General features: G+C 43.4%; 2 protein-coding genes across 4 annotated transcripts in view; one reads left to right on the plus strand and one right to left on the minus strand.

Moving 5' to 3' along the window:
- The window catches only part of ACACA (acetyl-CoA carboxylase alpha), a 326,928-nt gene that overhangs the window by 13,152 nt on the left and 290,392 nt on the right, over positions 1 to 23,384 (plus strand). The gene's annotated exons all lie outside the window — the stretch shown is intronic.
- On the minus strand, positions 6,731 to 21,722 carry C16H17orf78 (chromosome 16 C17orf78 homolog). Of its 2 annotated transcripts, XM_025361323.1 has the most exons (7): positions 21,667 to 21,722; positions 19,885 to 19,973; positions 18,464 to 18,709; positions 12,261 to 12,383; positions 9,593 to 9,717; positions 9,022 to 9,144; positions 6,731 to 6,808 (listed from the first exon to the last, which is right to left on the minus strand). In XM_025361323.1, the coding sequence occupies exons 1-7, from the start codon at positions 21,720 to 21,722 to the stop codon at positions 6,731 to 6,733; spliced, it is 840 nt and encodes a 279-aa protein (XP_025217108.1). The 2 variants fall into 2 exon arrangements, with proteins under 2 accessions (XP_025217108.1, XP_025217109.1); XM_025361324.1 differs by lacking the exons at positions 6,731 to 6,808; positions 9,593 to 9,717; positions 12,261 to 12,383 and having other exon boundaries at positions 9,056 to 9,144.

Below are 23,384 nucleotides of genomic sequence, written 5' to 3' on the forward strand. Positions count from 1 at the left end.
TGCAGAGACTGTGACATTAAGCCTGTAAACATATCATTATTCTCCATCCTATTTTAAATTTTAGTGAATAGGATGAAATTCGGCTGTTGTGAGTAACTTTTTTTCCCCTTGGGACAAGAGTACAGGCTTCACATTTGTTATTTGTTTATCCATTTTACTTTTTTTTTTTTTTTTGAGACAGAGTCTCGCTCTGTCACCCAGGCTAGAGTGCAGTAGCTTGATCTCAGCTCACTGCAACTTCCACCTCCCGAGTTCAAGCGATTCTCCTGCCTGAGCCTCCTGAGTAGCTGGGACTACAGGTATGCACCACCATGCCCAGCTAATTTTTTGTATTTTTAGTAGAAACAGGGTTTCACAGTGTTAGCCAGGATAGTCTCAATCTCTTGACCTTGTGATCCGCCCGCCTCGGCCTCCCAAAATGCTGGGATTATAGGCGTGAGTCACCGCGCCCGGCCCCATTTTATATTTTTGTATTTGTGCCCACTGTGTTTTTTTCAGAAGATGCAGTTAGCAATTTCAGCCACTAGATGGTGCAAATTCACAAGAGTCCAATGAAAGTTCCTCAATTACAGCCCAAGGTGCACCTGTTGCTACACTGCACAAAGTGAAGGAGAGTGAGGCAAAGGAAAAACTTTTTGGATCTGAAATTTCAGTATAAACATGGATCCAAGTTCACTAGAAGTTCAGATTAAGGGAAATTTTTAGAATTTGATCACTGACAAGTCAGGTCATTGAATAAGGAAAGACAAAAGAAAAGTGTTGTAATAATGAAGAGGAAGAGAAAAAGGAACAGATAATGAAATATGAGGGAAAATAAGTCTAAGGAGATGAATTCAAGTGTTAGCAACAATTATAGTATGACCTTTTACAGGTTTGCATCTCCCTGGTAACTGATAGCAACTTTGATGTAAAAATAAAGCTTACTTCATTCTCTTCTAGAAAGTCAGTTATGCTACCCTTAGCTTATCCATTTGGTGGTGTGACATTATCAACAAATATTTTTAGTATCTGCTATGAACATGGTGCTTTGTTGATACAAAGTAATACACAGATATACAAATTAACGTAGATACTAGTCTTCAAGCAGAAGAACCAGTAAGTACATATAAGAAGATAAGTAATTGACTGGATTAAGAAAATGTGGCACATATACACTGTGGAATACTATGCAGCCATAAAAATGGATGATTTCATGTCCTTTGTAGGGACATGGATGAAGCTGGAAACCATCATTCTGAGTAAACTATCGCAAGGACAGAAAACCAAACACTGCATGTTCTCACTCATAGGTGGAAATTGAACAATGAGAACACTTGGACACAGGGTGGGGAACATCACACACCAGGGCCTGTCGTGGGGTGAGGGACTGGGGGAGGGATAGCATTAGGAGATACACCTAATGTAAATGACGAGTTAATGGGTGCAGCAAACCAACATGGCACATGTATACATATGTAACAAACCTGGAGGTTGTGCACATGTACCCTAGGACTTAAAGTATAATAATAATTTTTAAAAGAAGATAAATAATTCAAGGCAACCTGAAGACCATTGTGTCAACTCAGAAAATGGAATACTTTTTGAGAGAGGGAATGGAGTATCAGTGGGTTGGGAAGGAAGGGATCATAGGACTCTCAACCTGTCCAGGGCAAACAAAAAATAAAAGGATTTCTTCTGGCCTTTAGTCATAAGTACATGCAGCAACTCTTCCTTGGAAAATGGACAGTTATGGATATAGACATAGGAAAAGTGCTGTAGGTCAGAATCTGCTGGACAGTGATTAGAAAGCATCCAAAATATTAATAGGAGAGGGTAGGAAATATGAGGAAATAATGGTTAAGGCCAGTACCATCCCTGAAACCACTGTTGTACTAGCCTGGGAATACAGAAAAGGAAGGATGTTAATGGCTTGTTCAGGCCTTTCAGAGATCCAAAGTCCCAGGTCACTTTGATTTTTGAGATTACGGGTTTATCTAAAAAATGAAGAAATGTCAAAACAGAGATGTACAATATGTTCTATATTTTATTTATATTTATCTTTTTTTTTTTTTTTTTTTGAGATGGAGTCTCACTCTGTCACCCAGACTGGAGTGCAGTGGTGCCATCTCAGCTCACTGCAACCTCTACCTCCTGGGTTCAAGGGACTCTCCTGCCTCAGCTTCCCGAGTAGCTGGGATTACAGGCGCACGCCACCACACCTGGCTAATTTTTGTATTTTTGGTAGAGATGGGGTTTCACCATGTTGTCCAGGCAGGTCTCAAACTCCTGACCTCAGATCATCCACCCGACTCGGCTTCCCAAAGTGCTGGGATTGCAGGCGTGAGCTACCACGCCTGGCTGTTGTATATTTTAACTGTTTCTGTTTAACAAAGTAATGCTTTTAATACACATGCAAATATGGCTGTTTACTTAATGTCATTCAGCAATAACTTAAAAAGTTTAAATTGGAGGTTTTTGTGAATGTACCTCTTTGCCGTACACAACTACCTATCTTAATTTTTGGGCCTATCAAAAAGTATTGGGGTGACATTGACCCTTAGGGCGCGGTGGCTCACACCTGTAATCCCAGCACTTGGGGAGGCCGAGGTGGGCAGATCACCTGAGGTTGGGAATTCGAGACCAGCCTGACCAACATGGTGAAACCTCATCTCTACTAAAAATACAAAAATTAGCCGAGTGTGGGGGTGTGCACCTGTAATCCCAGCTACTTGGGAAGCTGAGGCAGGAGAATTGCTTTAACCCGGCAGGCGGAGGTTGCAGTGAGCCAAGATCATGCCATTGCACTCCAGCCTGGGCCACAAGAATGAAAACTCCATCTCAAAAAATAAAAATTTTTAAAAAGGTGGAACAGGCGACAGAGCAAGACTCCGTCTCAAAAAAAAAAAAAAAAAAGGTGGAACAGCTTCTAGTCACCTCTAAAACTTGAAAATAAACACAACTTCTGGAAATGTAGTAGTAACATATTAGCCAAGAAGAGACAGTTTTTTTTGTTTTTGTTTTTTTTTTTTTGAGATAGAGTCTGGCTTTGTCACCCAGGCTAGAGTGCAGTGACACAATCTCAGCTCACCACAACCTCTGCCTCCTGCGTTCAAGCGATTCTCCTGCCTTAGCCTCCCGAGTAGCTGGGATTACAGGTGCCTGCCACCATGCCCAACTCATTTTTTGTATTTTTAGTAAAGATGGTGTTTCACTATTTTGACCAGGCTGGTCTCAAACTCCTGACTCAAGTGATCCACCCACCTTGGCCTCTCAAAGTGCAGGGATTACAGGCATAGGCCACCGCACCCAGCCAAAGAAACAGATTTAAAGCGGTGTGAAGAATATGAAGTTTTGTATGTGTCTTTTTATTATCTGTGTATATATATTTATAATGTCCATAAAGAGATATATTAACCACTGATTACATATTAACCAGTGTTAATGATTATCTCTGGGAAGAGAGATTAAGTATTACTTTTATTCTTTATACTTTTGAGTATTTTCTAAAAGTTTTTATAATGAGAATGTACTTTATTTTGTTGTTATTATTTTTTTTTGAGATGGAGTCTCGCTGTGTCGCCCAGGCTGGAGTGCAGTGGCATGATCTTGGCTCACTGCAAGCTCCACCTCCCGGGTTCACGCCATTCTTCTGCCTCAGCCTCCCAAGTAGCTGGGACTATAGGCGCCCGCCACCACAGCCAGCTAATTTTTTTTCTTTTTCTTTCTTTTTTTTTTTTTTTTAGTAGAGACGGAGTGTCACCATGTCAGCCTTGATGGTCTCAATCTCCTAACCTTGTGATCCGCCCGCCTCGGCCTCCCAAAGTACTGAGATTACAGGCGTGAGCCACTGTGCCCAGCCGAGAACATATTTTAATAATTATAAAAACAGTGTGGTAGGTTAATAAGAAAGAACTTGCAATAGAAACAGCTTTTACCCCAGCACTTTGGGAGGCCGAAGCAAGTGGATCGCTTGAGGTCAGGAGTTCAAGACCAGCCTGACCAATATGGTGAAACCCCATCTCTACTAAAAATACAAAAATTAGCTGGGTGTGGTGGCACATGCCTGTAATCCCAGCTACTCGGGAGGCTGAGGCACGAGAATAGTTTGAACCCAGGAAGCAGAGGTTGCAGTGAGCCGAGATTGTGCCATTGCATTCCAGCCTGGGCAACAGAGCGAAACTCCATCTCAAAAAAAGAAAAAGAAACGAAACAGTGAATAATTCCACAGGCATAATTGGCACTTCCACAGAAACAGTGTTTTATTAAGTTGTGTGTAACTTGGTCTATAATGGTGACACTAGAAATGGTGCCCAGCTCTGAAGTGATCTGCAGACTGAAGTCCACATCCCAAAGCCCACACAGGAGTTCTCCTTTCTCCTCTGCCTTCTCTCCCATCTCTGTTTTTAAAGATCTTCACTAGTAAGGGAATATAGGACTCGAAGTTATTAACTGATTAGGGAGTCAGAAAATCCTCTGAGGGGTCTATGCTTTGTCAGGGGAAACAAATTGTCCCCAAAGCAAAATAATTTTGATTCTGTGTGTGAATTTCTATAGAGTCAGTACAAATGTTACCCAAATTATACTTTTTTTTTTTTTTTTTTTTTTTTGAGACAGAGTCTCGCTCTGTCACCCAGGCTGGAGTGCAGTCGTTCAATCTCAGGTTCAAGCAATTCTCATGCCTCAGCCTCTGGAGTAGCTGAGATTATAGGTGCGCACCAGCATGCCTGGCTAATTTTTGTATTTTTAGTAGTAGTAGAGACGGGTTTCACCATGTTGTCCAGGCTGGTCTCAAACTCCTGGCCTCAAGCCATCTGTCCACCTCGGTCTCCCAAAGTGCTAGGATTACAGGCTTGAGCCACTGTGCCCGGGCTCCAAGAAGAGTTAGAAGAGTTGATGAGTGCAGATTTTGCCATAGGTTTTATCTCCTGGGAAATCTCATGTTTCAGGATTAAGGGACATTCAGTGGTGGATGAGGCTGGGAAGGGTGAGGATGCGTGTAGGCATTATTTCTGGACCAAGAACTTCTAAGCATTTAATGTTTTTAATCATCTTCACCAGTGGTCTTCGGAAAGAGCAGGCATTTTTTTTTCTTCCTATTTTATTGTCAAACTAAGTCACAGATGGTAAAATAAACTTGAGGCAACATTGTGGATCAGTGGCAGGATGCAAATAATATACTCATTCATCCAAATGCCAACCTCAGTGTTCTTTCCTGTCTATCATATTTTCAAGGTGTGCTCTATGGAAATACAGAGGTTCCTTTTTTTTTTTTTTTTTTTTTTTTTTGAGATAGAGTTTTGCTCTTGTTGCCCAGGCTGGAGTGCAGTGGCAAGATCTCGGCTCACTGCAACCTCTACCTCCTAGGTTCAAGCGATTCTCCTGCCTCCCCCTCCCCAGTAGCTGAGATTATAGGTGCCCTCCACCATGCCCGGCTAATTTTTGTGTGTTTAATAGAGATGGGGTTTCAGCATGTTGGCCAGGCTGGTCTCAAACTCCTGACCTCAGGTGATCCACCCATCTTGGCCTCCCAAAGTGCTGGGATTACAGGCGTGAGCCACCGTGCCCGACCCTAGAGGTTCTTCGGAGCTTCTTTGAAACGCGTCCTCATTATCCATGCTTTGTATCTGTTGTCTCTTTCAGACTGGACTTGAATATTAAATCGAGCCTTAGGGTGAGATTTTCCCCTGTTGGTATTGTTTTGATAATCACTTTTTGGACAGCACTTGAAGTGAAAGAAAGAAGGATACAATTTTATGTTTTGTTTTGTTTTGTTTGTTTGTTTGTTTTCCAGAGAACTAAGAAAACGGAATTACTTAGAAACAGACACATTTCACCAAAATGAAATGGAACGGTTTCAGACTCTTAGGAAAAGAAGCAGGGCCTCACCCTGTCTTATCCCTCCTGACATTTCCTTTTTCACCTGAACATTGATTCAAGATCAGGTGGTTTCACTTTCACTTTCTCACCGAACTCTTATTTAAGCAGGTTAGATTTGACTCATAGCTATGCTTCTGTGAGAAACAGCATTATCATAATTATTTTGCTCTGGAATCCTTGTCCAAAAGGTATGCAGCTTTCTGTTAAAGTGTGATATAACATCAGAGCCACCTTAGGAATTCTGGATTGTCAGAAAACTTCACTTGGATACTAATGGTCTGTAGTCCCTGAACCCCTTGGGGATAACTTATGAGGAAGACATTTGGAATGCATAGGGTCAAGTTTCCTTCAGCAATGTGTGGATAGGTACATGTAATACCAGTGGATAGGTACATGTAGTACCAGAAGCTAAATTACAAAACCTTATGAACGTCAACCAGGGAGATGAGGAGTCCCACTGTAAGCTAGTTGAGGACCAATGAGCGTGAAGTCAGCTGTGAAGATAACAGAGGAGTTGGAAGCTATGTCCCACTAACAGCTGCCTTGTTCCTTGGAGGCTGTGTTTGAGTCTTCTGTCAAAGAGAGCAATAAGGTCCATTCACAGTGCTTGAAGGGAACGCTTTTTGTTCTCATCTGAGGGGATGGAAAGATATCCATTTTGATGGATGTGGGAAGTGAATTACAGAAGGTTGTGGCTCAGACAGAGGCATGAGGGTAACTCTGCTAAGCCCACACTCTCCCTTCATTAACCAGGAATTGGTGTTTGATTGTAATGTCCCTGCTGAAGATATGAGTGTGAAATTGGCAAGAATATGCCCATATTAATAGGGAGAAGACTGTGTAGTATCATTCAGTGTTTGAGATACAGAACTTTTTAGAAGTATGTCTGGTGGATAACAGTGATCCCTGCAGCTTTCTTTGGGTCTGATGAATTGGCAGCATCTCGTCCAACCTAGAGATTGAAAGGAAATACGAAAGTTAAAAAAGGACGCAAGTGTATATAGTTCTTCATGTACCAAGAAAAGGGCTGGCTAAGTACAAAACCCCATGTAATTCCAAGTGCACTTCATTTTGCCTCTTCATTAATCAATAATTACACTGAGAAAGTATGATCAAGGTGCACATAGGTATGAGAACCTATACTTGCTTGGAACCTATAACCCACTAGCAAAGTAATTAAAAGATCTGGATCATAGTTCTGTTCTACCAGCTGTGTAACCTTGGGAAGTCACATAACCTCTTAAAGCCTCAGCTTAAGTATGAGTGAAATGTAGATGCTTGCCCTGGCTACTTTCCAGGATCTATGTAAGGCTCAAATGAGATAATGTATATAAAATTGCTATCTTAGTACTATTTTATTTTTTTTTGAGTTGGAGTCTCGCTCTGTCACCCAACCTGCAGTGCAGTGGTGTGATCTCAGCTCACCGCAGCCTCTGCCTCCCAGGTTCAAGCGATTATCCTGCCTCAGCTTCCTGAGTAGCTGGGATTACTGGTGTGTGCCACCACGCCCGGCTAATTTTTCGTATTTTTAGTTGAGACGGAGTTTCACCATGTTGGTCAGGCCGGTCTCGAACTCCTGACCTCATGATCTGCCCACCTTGGCCTCCCAAAGTGCTGGGATTACAGGCGTGAGCTACCGCGCCTGGCCCTATTTTTATTCCTTTATCATATAGTAGCTTATTATGTTCATAGAAGTTCAATCATAGTTGCAGCTCCATGGTTATCTCTAATTCTAATTCTGGACTAGACTTTGTAGTTTCCTTCAGGCCTATTTCTTCCAATGCTCAGGAGAAATGATAATGTTCTTTTGTTTTTGAGGCAGGGTCTCACTCTCTTTCCCAGGCTGGAGTGCAGTGGCTCAATCATAGCTCACTGCAGACTTCAGCTCCTGAGCCCAAGTGATCCCCTCCCACCTCAGCCTCCCAAGAAGCTAGGGCTACAGGCACGTACTACCAGCTGGCTTTTTTTTTTTCCTTTTTTTTTTTTTTCCTTTTTTTGAGATGGAGTCTTTTTCTGTCACCCAGGCTGGAGTGCAGTGGCACAATCCCGGCTCACCGCAACCTCCGTCTCCTGGGTTCAAGCAATTCTCCTGCCTCAGCCTCCCGAGTAGCTTGGGACTACAGGTGCGTGCCACCATGCCCAGCTAATTTTTGTATTTTTAGTAGAGACAGGGTTTCACCATGTTGGCTAGTATGGTCTCGATCTCTTGACCTCATGGTCCACCTGCCTTGGCCTCCCAAAGTGTTGGAATTACAGGCGTGAGCCACCGTGCCCGGCCCAGCTGGCTATACACACACACACACACACACACATATATACACACATGTTTTTTGTTGTTATATATACATGTATATATACACGTGTGTGTGTGTGTGTGTGTGTGTATATATATATATTTTTTTTTTGTAGAGACAGTGTCTCGCTATGTTGCCTAGGCTGGTCTCAAACTCCTGGACTCTAGCAAGTTTCCTGCCTCTGCCTCCCAAAGCACTGGGATTGCAGGCATGATAAATCAGGCCTGGCCTTAAAAATCTTAAAAGATTCTTGGCTCCAATCTAAATCATCTGATTCAGTTTATATGGGGCCCAGAGGTATGTGTATTCAATAAGCACCCTATTGTATTATGGCTGGACTGATGTTAGGAAAACAGTAGTATAAAATCCTACCTATTTCCTGACATAAGAAGGATTGCCTACATTTGCTTCATAACTGAAGCAGCTCCCTGTTCCTAGCACATTAAAAATATATATTTTTCACAGTCCTCTTAGGGGCGAATCTCCTATCACTTATATATTAACCCCATTTTCTTTTCTTTTTCTCTTTCTTTTCTTTTTTTTTTTTTTTTGAGACAGAGTCTTACTCTGTTGCCCAGGCTGGAGTGCAGTGGCACAATCTCGGCTCACTGCAATCTCCGCCTCCCAGGTTCAAGTGATTCTCCTGCCTCAGCCTCCCGAGTAGCTGGGACTATAGGCATGTGCCACCATGCCTGGCTAATTTTTGTGTTTTTAGTAGAGACGTTTCATCATGTTGGTCAGGCTGGTCTCAATCACCTCAGGTGATCCACCCGCTTCGGCCTCTCAAAGTGCTGGGATTACAGGCGTGAGCCACCACGCCCAGCCTCTACCCCACCTTCTTTAAGCAAATGACATAAACCACACAGAGAACACTTTCCTTCTGAGGCTGAGAGTCAAGCTTGAATTCAGCTGTCCCAGGTGGCTGGCCTCCCTTCCTTTGCCATCTCCACAACCGCTGGCATTGGCACAGCTCCCTGGCTCCTAGGCATTGACACTGAAGGGAGAAAATGACTGGTATTAATATCAAGTGGCTGCTAAGCATTTGGTTTTCTTCCAAACCTCATGTTGGGCAACTTAAAGGAAGTCATCTCTTCTAAATAAAATATTCAGTCCTATGGACCTATCCTTCCTAGAAAATGTCTAAGTACAGCAGAGGAAAGGAACTTGCATTTAGCGAGCACCTATGTGCCAGGTGCCTTTCACACAGGATCTCAATCTTTATAACTAGCATGAGAGGCAAATATCATGAGACTTATTTTACACATGAGGCCCCGAGGTTAGAAAAGTCAAGCAACTTTCCCCAAACCACTCAGCTAGTGAGTGTGAGTGGCAGATCTACTCAAATTCCAAAGTCTGCTTTTCTCCTTATGCCAAGCTGCCTCTGGAACAGAAGAAAGTCTTTATAGGTCAAGTTCAAGGATTCAATACAACAGCAAACTTACAGGGCATGGGACTTCAAAAATTACAAATACTATAATGGCAACTCCACTGAGCAACAGGGTGACAGCAATCAGAATTTTGACCACAATACTCCATTTCTGTCTCTTCTCTAGGTTCTCATCTGTGTCTAAAGGAGAGAGGGGAATGGAAGAGGGAGAAAAGAAAATTTGAGAGAGGGAAGAGATTGACCCTTTGACCTGAAGTTATTCTGGCTCATAAGACTATTAGAGGCCCAGCCAGACCCAGAGGCAGAGGCAGAATTTCCAATTCAAACTCAGGGTTGGAGGGAGTGGGGGTGAGCTGAGCATCATGGGCTCTGCTCTAACTTCTTTTGCACCCTCTTCCCAGTGAGTCACCTTCCCTGGAATTGGGGATTTTCCATAATCACATAGGGCTGATTCTTACACTGCTTGCAGGAAGAAAAATCTTGGGTACACCTGGAGTTCTAAACTTCTTTCATTGTCAGCTTTATCAGGGTTCCTACCATTTTGCTCTGACACATTTTATGGGATTAGAAAATCGCCCTTCCTGTGTTTCTCCTGGCTTTCATGGGGTATAAGAGGAAGAAATGTGAAAATTAGCACTGCTTCTGGGTCAGAAGCTCAATCTGGCGGCACATGGCTAATATGCATCTTTTTCTCATTCTGTCGCTCAGACTGGCATGCAGTGGCACAATCTCAGCTCACGTCAGCCTCAATCTCCCAGGCTCAAACCATCCTCCCACCTTAGCCTCCCGAGTAGCTCAGACCACAGGTGAACGCCACCATGCCCGGCTAATTTTTTAAAAATTTTTGTACAGATAGTCTCATTATATTTCCCACTGAGCTTGAACTCCTGGCCTGAAGTGATCCTACAGCCTTGGCCTCCCAAAGTGCTGGAATTACAGGTGTGAGCCACCTCACCTTGTCCTAATATGCATCTTGTTATTACTAATATCACATTTTTTCCCCTGGTAGAAACTAGGATGTAACCTAAATTGGAATCTTACAGAATTTTAGTCCTGGCCAATTTAAGGAGGATTCTTGCTAAAAAAACAGTGAGGAAAGCTCACACCTGTAATCCCAGCACTTTGGGAGGCCGAGGTGGGCGGATCACTTGAGGTCAGGAGTTTGAGACCAGCCTGGCCAACATGGTGGAACCCATCTCTACTAAAAATACAAAAATTAGCCAGGCATGGTGGTGCGTGTCTGTCGTCCCAGCTACTCAGGTGGCTAAGGCAGGAGAATTTCTTGGATCCAGGAAGCAGAGGTTGTAGTGAGCTGAGACTGTGCTACTGCTCTCCAGCCTAGGGTACAGAATGAGACTCCATCTTAAAAAACAAAAACCAAAAAAACAGTGAAGACGAAAAGATGCTCTTGGAGGCTGGGTGCAGTGGTTCACGCCTGTAATCCCAGCACTTTGGGAGGCTGAGGCAGGCAGATCACAAAGTCAGGAGTTCGAGACCAGCCTGGCCAACATAGTGAAACCCTGTCTCGCTAAAAATACAAAAATTAGCCGGGCATGGTGGTGCATGCCTGTAGTCTCAGCTACTCAGGAGGCTGAGGCAGGAGAATCGCTTGAACCCAGGAGGCGGAGGTTGTGGTGAGCCGAGATCACACCACTGCACTCCAGCCTGGGTGACTGAGTGAGACTCCATATCGAAACAAATACATGCTCTTGGGGATGGGTGTGGTGGGTAATGCCTGTAATCCCAGCAGTTTGGGAGGCTGAGGCGGTAGGATCGCTTGAGCCCAGGAGTCTGAGTCCAGCTTGGACAATGTGGTGAGACCCTGTCTCTACAAAAATTTAAAAATTAGCTGAACATGGTGGCACGCACCTGTAGTCACAGCTACTCAGGAGGCTGAGGTGGGGGGATCACTTGACTCCCAGAGGTCGAGGCTGCAGTGAGCCATGTCTGCACCACTGCACTTCAGTCTGGGCAACACAAGACCCTGTCTCAAAAAAAAAAAAAAGAAAAGAAAGAAAAGCACTTGGTTGGTGTCATGACTCTTATAATTGCTTAGTGTTTAAATATTGTCCATCTATACATACAGCGGCTAGAATTACCTACTACGGAAATACAGTTTTTTCTGTCCCTAATTCTGGCTACAGGGTGAGCTCATTTGCATGGAGATAAACGATCATTGATGGTGTCAAATTACAAACATTTCTGGGACCTTCTTTATAGAGAAGCTAATTTTGTTGTTGTTGTTGTTGTTTTGAGACAAAGTCTCACTCTGTCACCCAGGCTAGAGTGCAGTGGGACAATCTCGGCTCACTGCAACCTCCGCCTCCTGGGTTCAAGCAATTGTCCTGCCTCAGCCTTCCGTGTAGCTGGGATTACAGGCCTGTGCCACCACGTCTGGCTAATGTTTGTATTTTTAGTAGAGACGGGGTTTCACCATATTGGTCAGGCTGGTCTTGAACTCCTGACCTCAGGTGATCCACCCACCTCGGCCTCCCAAAGTGCTGGGATTACAGACATGAGCCACAGCGCCTGGCCTAGAGAAGCTAATTTTTTTTAAATAAAAAAATTGAATGATTTTTCAACGTACAGTCAGTAACTTCTCAACCTTAAGAAAACATATCAGTAGATCCAGACTAACATTGGGGCTAAAAATGTTTCTTTTTCTGTTCTTATTTTACTCCTACTTATTCTGTAGTTTGTCATTTCAAAGCTAGAAAAATTACCAGTACTTGTAGTTTTCTCTTCTTTATTCCCAGGAGTTATAGAAGGGGTAGTGGTGGAAAAAGTCTCTGATGAAGCCCCCATCACTGCATAGACTTTACATTGTGAGATCCCTGGTAAAAAAGCTATAAAACAAAGTAGAAAAGATGAAACTTTAGGGAAAAACTTCATCCTGCCTTTGAATCTGATAAAACCCTACCCAGCTTCCAATTGTGGTCCCATTAACCTGTCTGTCCATAGGTTTAGGGTGTGAGCACAAAATAATGCCAAGAGTAAATGAGGGTAGCAATACTAATAAGAGATATGGATTAAATGCCCATGGGACTTTTGACTAACATAGGATCAGAGTGAAGGAGTGATACCAATGATATCATTGCCTATCATTATTTAGGCCACAATAATAATAAAGATGAAGGCCGTTAAAAACTGCTGACAGTTTCCTTCTTTAAAAAGAGATGGCTCTAAAGTCCAAGGAAGAACATGAAATATCACAGTTAGCCTTAATGACTGCTGCAAGTGTGTCTAGTAGAATCTCGATCAACTACTCTGAGAGGGGACTGGGGAAAGCAGGAGGAGCTGGAAGAAGGAAAAGCCACCCAGCTTCATGCACTCCTTGATTTCATTCATTCAGCTTTTTTTTTTTTTTTTTTTTTTTGAGATAGGGTCCCCCTCTGTCACCCAGGCTGGAGTGCAGTGGCGTGATCTCGGCTCACTGCAACCTCTGCCTCCCAGGTTAAAGTGATTCTCGTGCCTCAGCCTCCCAAGTAGCTGAGACTACAGGTGCGCACCATCACACCTGGCTAATTTTTGTATTTTTTGGTAGAGATGGGGTTTCACCATGTTGGCCAGGCTGGTCTTACACTCCTGACCTCAAGTGATACACCCACCTCGGCCTCCCAAAGTGCTGGGATTACAGGCGTGAGCCACCGTGCCTGGCCTGGCCTTGCTTTCAAAGGATTTCTGGGCTACTGTGTTGGGAATGGGTTAGCAGTGGGCAAGGGTAGAAGCAGGGTAGCCTGTTAGGAGGCCATTGCAAAAGTCCAGATGAGAGATGATGTGATTCACACCAGCAGTGGAAGTGATGGGAGGTGGATAGAGTCTAGCTGGAGTCCGGAAATAACCTCACTCGTCTCCAGAATTGACCTAATCCAATTCAGACAGTGTGGTTTCTGTTCTATTTTTAGTGGTCTCATATCATTGCATATTAAATTAAGGCCTATAAATTCTACTTGACTTTTCTAAATTACTCTTCCGTGTCTTAAGTCCATGAGAAAATGATAGTTCTTTACCTCAGAGGCCAGTGGCTATAGTACCAGGCACTGTATATGAAATTATAGGGGAAGAAGTAATGCTGATTCCAGTTTAATCAGGAAGACAGTGTTGGCAGACATTGGCAGAGACAGACATAAAGTCAAGAGGTTCAAAAGGAAAAACAAGAACATTTTCAGCATAGTGCTAGTCAGTGCTTTGAAGTGATAACTTATGTGTTTATGTGTCAGATTAGATAAAAATAAACAAATCTCACTTTGGACAAGTCACCACAAGTTCTCCGTGATTTGTTTTTTTAAATCTGTAAGATGGCAATAGTAAAATAATACTTGGTCTACCTATTTCACAGGGGTGTTGTGAAGATCAGAAATAAATAAAAATGAGAAAGCATGTGTATAAACACTTTGCAAACTGAATGATATTATGATTGAAAGAGGAGGAAAAAGATGACCTAATGAGTCTTCTTTCTCCACCAGAAGGAAATTTTGAAATATTGGTAATAGCGGCCTTTTCCTTTTCCAAATTTCATAAATAATAACAAATAGTCTCCATTTACCTTTTTCTACATTCCATGTTGACCCACATCTTCTGATGACCATTTGTATTGCAGAACATTCTCACCCTTACAGTTTCAAATTTCTATTTTACCTGAGGACATTTTCATGAACTGTCTTCTGACCGTTTCCAGGACATCCTTCTGTGCAGACTGTCTGGGACAACGGGCACACACGACCACACCTGGCTAATTTTTGTATTTTTAGTAGAGACGGTGTTTCACTATGTTGGCCAGGATGGTCTCGAGCTCCTGACCTCGTGTCCCTGCCTCAGGCTCCCAAAGTGCTGGAATTACAGACATGAGACACCACGCCCAGCTCTAATTTTTATTTCTACCCTGTTTGAGGTTTATCACATCCTGGTACTGAGTGGAGATTTACATTCAGAATAGAAAGTTTCAAACTTGTAGAAGGGATTATGTTTCAAAAATTCATTCATAAATTCGTTGTTTTGGGCCAAGTGAGGTGGCTCACGCCTATAATCCCAGCACTTTGGGAGCTGAGGTGGGCAGATCACTTGAGGACAGGAGCTTGAGATCAGCCTGGCCAACATGGCAAAACCCCATCTCTACTAAAAATACAAAAAATTCGCTGGGCGTAGTGGTGCAGGCCTGTAATCCCAGCTGCTTGAGAGGCTGAGGCGTGAGACTTGCTTGAACCTGGGAGGTGGAGGTTGCGGTGAGCCGAGATCACAGCACTGTACTCTAGCCTGGGGGACAAAGTGAGACTCTGTCTCAAATAAATAAATAGGTTGTTCGGGATTCATCATTATGGTTTCATAAAAATGTATCATGAGTGATGATTAGGTCCCCAAACTAATCTACAAATATTCATTTGATCTTTTTGCATAGTTCAAATAGTACAGAGTATTAGCTTAAATTCTAGATGTGGGAAACAACTACTATGTTATGAAGGAAGGGGAAGAGTTTCTTTTTCTCTGGGAGGCTAGCCAAATGCAAATTTTTGAATTAGGTCAGGTTGATCTTTGGCATCTCTCCTCTCCCTTAACCTCTCAGTTTTCCTTGTCCCAGTTTCTAAGAGCTACTGTCCTTAGTTGCCTCAAGTCCCACAATGCCTAGCACTATATTCACTCCACCCGGAGTGCTCCAAACTCCCAAATGACTTAAGTCCACTATTCCCCATCACAGCTGCCATGGGCAGCAAGTTGTCATATGTTAAGAGGGAAACAATTTGATTTAATTAATTTGCATTAATGTTGAAAGTTCAAAACCCTGGCAGAGTCTTTTGAGCTTGTTTATTTTTTGAGAGGGTGTCTCGCTCTGTCGCCCAGGCTGGAATGCAGTGGCTCGATCTCGGTTCACTGCAACCTCCGCCTCCTGCGTTCAGTCATTTTTCTGTCTCAGCTTCCCGAGTAGCTGGGATTACAGGCGCGTGCCTCCATGCCCGGCTAATTTTTAAATTTTGTTTTGTTTTGTTTTTTGAGACAGAGTCTAGCTCTGTCGCCAGGCTGGACTGCAGTGTCGTAATCTCAGCTCACTGCAACCTCCACATCCTGGGTTCAAGCTATTCTGTCTCAGCCTCCCGAGTAGCTGGGACTATAGGCATACGCCACCACACCCAGCTAATTTTTGTATTTTTAGTAGAGATGGGGTTTTACCATGTTGGCCAGGATGGTCTTGATCTCTTGACCTCGTGATCCTCCTGCCTCGGCCTCCCAAAGTGCTGGGATTACAGGCGTGAGCCATCGCACCTGATGTTTTTGAGTTTTTAAGAGTTTTCTGGCTGGGCGTGGTGGCTCATGCCTGTAATCCCAGCACTTTGGGAGGCCTAGGCAGGTGGGTCACCTGAGGTCAGGAGTTCGAGACCAGCCTGGCCAACGTGATGAACCACCATCTCTACTAAAAATACAAAAAAAAAAAAAAAAGAAATTAGCTGGGTGAGGTAGCGGGCACCTGTAATCCCAGCTACTTGGAAGGCTGAGGCAGGAGAATCACTTGAACCTGGGAGGCGGAGGTTGCAGTGAGTTGAGTTCGTGTCATTGCACTCCAGCCTGGGCGACAAGAGCAAAACTCCATCTCAAAAAAAAATGGGGAGCAGGGGGTTTCTTCACATGATTTTTCACTGTGGAATTTTAGAAAATATCATAAAGTGAGTGAAACATTCAGGTCATGTTAGCATATATAATTTACTGTACCTAAGTCACATCCTGAGAGCCTATCCACTTATTTCCCAGTTTTAGTCTGGTGTTTAAAGTTTTTGCCATTATTCTGCTTGTGGATCCCCAATTTCTCTAAAAATGTCAAGTTTTATTTTATTTTTCCAGTAATGTAGCAATAGCATCTAGGGGATTGCCAGTTTATAAAGAGGAACTGGCTACACTAAAAACAAAACAAAACAAAACAAAACAAAACAAAAAAAAAACTATATGACAAAAATAATGGGTGAGAAAAGGAAAGGAGGGCTGAAGCAGAGAAACTTCAGGCTGAGGTTAAGAACCACTGCCCAGCAGCTGTGGGGGAATAGGCATTCTCACCCAGTGTGAGTATGCACAATGGAACCAACCTCTAGGGAGGGTAATTTAGCAATAACTGTCAACCTTTGATGCAGCAATCCTGCTTCTTGGAATTTATCTTATTGATAAATTACAGGTATACAAGAAGAATATATATAGATCCTGAGTAATAGTGAAAGAGGGGAAAATAATTTATTAAAAGAAAAAAGAAGAATTTATACGGTCATTGTTTGCAGCATTGTTTGTATTTGCAAAAGATTGGAAACAACCAAAATATATATCAATAGGGAGCTAGTAGAATATAGAAGAGACATGGCTGGGCACAGTGGCTTATACCTGTAATCCCAGCACTTTGGGAGGCTGAGGCAGGTAGATCATGAGGTCAGGAGATCAAGACCATCCTGACTAACAGGGTGAAACCCCATCTCTACCAAAAATACAAAAAATTAACCGGGTGTGGTGGCAGATGCCTGTAGTCCCAGCTACTCAGGAGGCTGAGGCAGGAGAATGGCATGAACCCGGGAGGCAGAGTTTGCAGTGAGCTGAGATCGCACCACTGCACTCCAGCCTGGGCAACAGAGGAAGACTCCGTCTCAAAAAAATAAATAAATAAAAGAATATAGAAGAGACATACTATGGAATAATGTACAACTGTTAAAAAGAATGAGGCAAATATTTTTAAAAAGTATGGGGTAAATATATACATATTGAAATGGAATGACCTATAAGATGTATTATTAAATGGAAAAGCAAGGAACTTGGCTGGGCGCAGTGGCTAACGCTTGTAATCCTAGCACTTTGGGAGGCTGAGGTGGGTGAATCACTTGAAGTCAGGAGTTCAACACTAGCCTGGCCAACATGGTAAAACCCTGTCTCTACTAAAAATACAAAAATTAACCGGGTGTGGTGGCGGGCACCTGTAATCCCAGCTAATTGGAAAGCTGAGACAGGAGAATCACGTGAACCTGGGAGGTAGAGGTTGCAGTGAGACGAAATCGCGCCACTGCACTCCAGCCTGGGTGACAGAGTGAGGCTCCATCTCCAAAGAAAACAACAACAACAACAAAAAACAAAACAGCAACAACAAAACAACAACAACAAGCAAAAGCAAGGGGCAGAACAATGTATAAGGTATGTTACCATTTATGTTTTTAAAATATGCACATTCATACATTCTCAGAGTATCTCTGGAAGGAAATATAGTAAGTAGATAGTAGTGGTTCCATCAGGGATAGAGAACTGGAGAATTGAGAGACAGGAGTAGGAGAGAGATTTACTTTTCACTATAAATCTATGCTGTTTGAATATTTTACTGTGTGCATTCAAAATGGAAAAAAAAAAAAAAACAACTGGCCAGGCACGGTGGCTCACGCTTGTAATCCCAGCAGTTTGGGAGGCCAAGGCAGGCAGATCACTTGAGGTCAGGAAATCAAGACCAGCCTGGCCAACATGGTGAAATCCCGTCTGTACTAAAAATACAAAAATTAGCCAGCCATGGTGGCAGACGCCTGTAATCCTAGCTACTTAAGAGGCTGAGGCAGGAGAATCACTTGAATCTGGGAGGCAGAGGTTGCAGTGAGCCGAGATTGCACCACTGCACTCCAGCCTGGGCGATACAGCGAGACTCCATCTCAAAAAAAAAAAAAAAAAAAAAGAAGAAGAAAAAAAGAAATTTAAAAAAACCGTCAAAAGAAGACCCATCAGAAATGGAGATCACATGAAAATCACAGCGTATCAGGGCTAGAAGGGATCTTAGAGATTATAAAACTGACTCGCAAAGAGTACATAGATTTGCCCACGGCGAGGATAATTCATTTCCTTGTAGCTTTTCCTGCTACTGAGCTCCAGCTTCCTTCAAGGATGTCAACTAAAAGTTGGTGCCTGCCCCCTTCCTCTTTTCCAATCTCACCTTTGCCTGTTAGTAGAGATCCAGTCTGAAACTTGGATGTGGGAATTAGGTGACAGCTTGAGGAGGCAGAGCTGTTTCTGTGGGGAGCAGCAATGATTCTCAGGTTCTTCAGAATATGCTTGACCTTTGGCCTTCTCTCCAAATATACAACGTTGACTTTTACTTTGCTGCCAGAGCCAAGGCACTGCAAGGTAGCTATAGTCTGATTTTGAACGAATGTTGTCCTTTTGGTTTCTGTGTGAGTTTCTGGAAGGAGAAGAGTCAGACAGAAAAATGGGGCTGGTTTTGTTTTTTGTTTGGTTGTTTTTTATGAGACAGGGCCTTGCTCTGTCACCCAACCTGGAGTGCAGTGGTGCAATCATGGCTCAATCTAGCCTCAAACTCCCTCAATCTCCAAACAATCCTCCCACCTCAGCCTCCTGAGTAGCTGAGACTGTGAGACTACAGGTGTATGCCACTATGCTCGGCTAATTTTTTAATTTTTTAAAAGACAAGGTTTTGCTGTGTTGCCCAGGCTGGTCTCGAGCTCCTGGGCCCAAGCAATCCTCCCACCTTGGCCTCCCAAAGTGCTGGGATTACAGACGTGAGCCACCACACCCGACCTTGGAGCTTTTGCTCTTGTTGCCCTGGCTGGAGTGCAATGGCACGATCTTGGAGTTTTGCTCTTGTTGCTCGGAGTTTTGTTCTTGTTGCTCAGGCTGGAGTGCAATGGTGTGATCTCAGCTGACTGCAACCTCCACCTCCCTGGTTCAAGTGATTCTCCTGCCTCAGCCTCCCAGGTAGCTGGGGTTACAGGCGTGCACCACTACACCCAGCTAATTTTGGTATCTTTAGTAGAGATGGGGTTTCACTGTGTTGGTCAGGCTGGTCTCAAACTCCTGACCTCAAGTGATCCACCTGCCTTGGCCTCCCAAAGTGTTGGGATTACAGGCATGAGCCACCATGCCTGGCTGAAGCTGGTTTTTAATCTGAATAGTGCCAAGCTGACCCACTTCCATTCATGACTCCTGTTAAATTCCACTGCTATACTTTCTCCTCCTTTTAGTTAACTTCTTCTTTAGTATGTGTTCATAGTACTAATATACAAGTCTTGCCTTTCTTCCTTCCATGGTTCCCATGAAGGTTGGTGACAGCAGTAAATTCAGCACAGAGAAATACTCATAGATTTTCTTTAATGCAGAGAGGAGTAGGTGCTGCCTCCTTCTCTTTTTTCATCTCCATCCGTTTAAGTAATATAGGCATGCCTTAGGTAATGACAGTTAATTTAAAGATTGGTTTCCAGAAAGCCTCCTGGGAGGATACATATCCTTAAAATAGGATATTTGAGAGATGGGCTAGGAAGCAGGAAGATGAGACATCTTTTAAAGGTAAAAATTTTTTGGAATGGCAATATCATTTTCCAGAAAGGACCCATTCCCTACCTTGCATTTGCAATTCTCTGATGCTTCTCACGTCCTTTAGGAAGAGCCCAGGCGTCTGTTCCACTCGGCAACTGCTATCTCTCAGGTCCAGGGGTGAGCAGAGCGGGAGGAGGGGAACGGGGGGAGAGTTGGGGAAAATCAGAATTTACTGGTACTTTCTTTTTAGAATTCTGGGCAATGGAGGAGAAGATATGAAAGAATGCAGTTCCTGCTCATAAAACTTGCAACTTGGGAGATCAAACACTCTCTAAAAAGACTTTGCTTTTATTTACTTATTTATTGAGACGGAGTCTCGCTCTGTCGCCCAGGATGGAGTGCAGTGACGTGATTCCCTGCTCATTGCAACCTCCACCTCCTGGGTTCAAGGGATTCTTCTGCCTCGGCCTCCCGAGTAGCTGGGATTACGGGCATGTGCCACCATGCCCAGCTGATTTTTGTATTTTTAGTAGAGATGAGGTTTCGCCATTTTGGCTATGCTGGTCTCAAACTCCTGACCTCAGGTGATCTGCCTGCTTTGGCCTCCCAAAGTGCTAGGATTACAGGCATGAGCCACCACACCCGGCCCTCAAAAAAGAACACACAGCCAAATACATACAAAGTAGTATTTGACCTAGTATAAAGAATACTGAGTACCAATCTATTACCCTTAGGACAAAGAAAGGTGAAATAGAGTTAAGAAAACTTGCTAAGTTAATGAAAGACTAACCAACCCATTTCCTTAAACACTGCTTATTTTCTCTTCTCCCTCCTATTCTATTTGCTTTCTTGTATTAAATAAAGCTTTTGGATATTTATATTGTCTGACCTTGGTATCTCTATAGGTTTCCACAGAACCATAGGTCTTAGTTATTTATGCTTTTTGGCACATAATTCAAAGGGTTGTGACATTTTTATAATTTGTCAAATTTGTTACTGCTGCACCTCGTGCCATTTGGTCTGAATTCTGATTAGCTAATTTTATTTTTTTATTTTAATTTTTTATTTTTTTGAGACAGAGTCTCATTCTGTTACCTAGGCTGGAGTGCAGAGGTACGATCTCAGCTCACTGCAACCTTACCTCCCAGGTTCAAGTGATTCTTGTGCCTCAGCCACCCGAGTAGCTGAGATTACAGGTGCATGCCACCATGCCTGGCTAATTTTTGCACTTTTAGTAGAGATAGGATTTCGCCATGTTGACCAGGCTGGTCTTGAACTCCTGGCTTCAAGTGATCTGCCAATCTCAGCCTCCCAGAGTGCTGGGATTACAGGCATGAGCCACCGCGCCCAGTCTTGATTAGCTAATTTTAGAGATGAAATGTTTACGAAACTTTGAAAAGTCATATTTTAAATAAGCAGTTACCAAAGAGCAGCAAATGATGCCATTCCACCCAACACCACACTTTCCCTCAGCTCTCCCCTCCCAAGAATATCACCATCTAGTTATTTACATGTACCAACTTAAAAAAGGCAACAAGTTATGAATTTGGGAATCTTGGGTGGTAACAACACTGAAACTCTAAAGAAAGCCATCCAACAGTGAAAGAACTTTTAATGTTAATTACATGAACAAGACATAAGAATGGACCACATTCTCTTAAGACCTCTCATCATGAATCAGACAGCTATCTCTCTGGAATGAATAAGTTGCAGTCCTTAGAGGCGAGTGGATAACACAGGATTACCTCTGGATAGTATTGCTTGCTGGATATCAGCTACATCTCTATCTGGTGGAAGAGACCCCCAAACTCTTTCTAGGCCTCTCTCTGTATTTTCCAGGAGATTAGGCTAGAGAATTACTTACCTTTCTTGTTGGCATCATAGGATGCAATGATTAGACTGAAGACCAAGATGGTATCCATGTTAGCTTGAGCACATGCTCATTGCAGACAGACCACTGCTCATCTGTCACAGCCCTTGATAGCTCTGCCTCTAGTTGCTTTCACCGCACGCAGCTGGAACCAAGTTTGACCCTGAGAGACTCTGATTCCACCCTGATTATTTTGCCCCAGTTTCTGAAGACCCAGGAATAGAGCTAATTGGAGAAAGGGCTAATTCTGCTTGTTAATAATTCACTCAGAGTTCTGACTTCGCTGCCGGTGCTGACATAGAGAACTGGATTACCTAGAGGTTTCTCGAGCAGGAAGGCCATAAACGCCCATTGATATGCTTTACAAATACTTGCAGATAGACACGTAGACATTTACATGTATGCTCACTGATACAGGCACAGAGATTTATATACTTTCGTGAAAATATGTGGAGATTTCTAGTAAGGAATATAATTTCTAGAACAGAGCAGGAAACTAGGACTAGGAGTCAGTACAACTGAGTTCTAGTACAGGCCCTGTTATTAACTATCACCTTGAGAAAATTACTTGACTTCTTGGGATATAAATGTTCTCCTCTAGAAATTTGAGAGTCCTGAACCATATGATCTCTCTTTTTTTTTTCTTTTTCTTTCTTTTTTTTTTTTTTTTTTGAGACAGAGTCTCGCTCAGTCGCCCAGGCTGGAGTGCAGTGGCACGATCTCGGCTCACTGCAAGCTCTGTCTCCCAGGTTCACGCCATTCTCCTGCCTCAGCCTCCCGAGTAGCTGGGACTATAGGCACCTACCACCATGCCTGGCTAATTTTTTTGTATTTTTAGTAGAGACAGGATTTCACCGTGTTAGACAGGATGGTCTTAATCTCCTGACCTCCTGATCCACCTGCCTCAGCCTCCTAAAGTGCTGGGATTACAGGCATGAGCCACTGCGCCTGGCTGTGTTTTTTTTTGAAGTGGAGTCTCGTTCTGTTGCCCAGGCTGGAGTGCAATGGCACGATCTTGGCTCACTGCAACCTTCGTATCCTGGGTTTGAGTGATTCTCCTGCCTCAGTCTCCTGAATAGCTGGGATTACACGTGTGTGCCACCATACGGGCTAATTTTTATATTTTTAGTAGAGACAGGTTTCACCATGTTGGCCAGACTGGTCTCGAACTCCTGACCTCAAGTGATCTGCCCCCATTGGCCTCCCAAAGTTCTGGGATTACAGCCGTGAGCCACCCCGGCCAGCCCTGAACCATATGATCTCTGGAATTCATCCACAGTTATATACATAAACTCACATTAGCACAGACATACCTGTTGAGTTTTGCACATCTTCACATTCCTGAATAGTGAAGTTAGTATTGGTGAACAACATTCTGATGACCATTGGGCTGAGAGGTTGTGAGGAAGAGCTAAATACAGTAGGTGAGTGGTACTGTCTTTGGCTTGGGAAAATTTTCCTAGACAGATAACTGTTGTTGAAGATTTTTCCAAATTTGTATTATTTAGTATCCACAGTAATAATCTGTAGACTTGGCCGGGCGCGGTGGCTCACGCCTGTAATCCCAGCACTTTGGGAGGCCGAGGCGGGTGGATCACGAGGTCAGGAGATCGAGACCATCCTGGCTAATGTGGTGAAACCCCGTCTCTACTAAAAATACAAAAAACTAGCCGGGCGTGGTGGCGGGCGCCTGTAGTCCCAGCTACTCTGAGGC

The sequence above is a fragment of the Theropithecus gelada genome, chromosome 16 (genome assembly GCF_003255815.1).
Source record: "Theropithecus gelada isolate Dixy chromosome 16, Tgel_1.0, whole genome shotgun sequence".
NCBI classification, from domain to species: domain Eukaryota; kingdom Metazoa; phylum Chordata; class Mammalia; order Primates; family Cercopithecidae; genus Theropithecus; species Theropithecus gelada.

Excerpts from the sequence above, each read along its gene's own strand:
- C16H17orf78 (XM_025361323.1), bottom strand. The coding sequence starts at position 21,722 with ATGGATACCATCTTGGTCTTCAGTCTAATCATTGCATCCTATGATGCC. Across the intron at positions 12,384-18,463 it reads ATCTCTACTAACAGGCAAAG|CTTTTTTACCAGGGATCTCA; the intron begins GTGAGATTGGAA and ends TTTGTTTTATAG. Across the intron at positions 9,718-12,260 it reads AGAGAAAACTACAAGTACTG|ACACAGATGAGAACCTAGAG; the intron begins GTAATTTTTCTA and ends TCTCTCCTTTAG.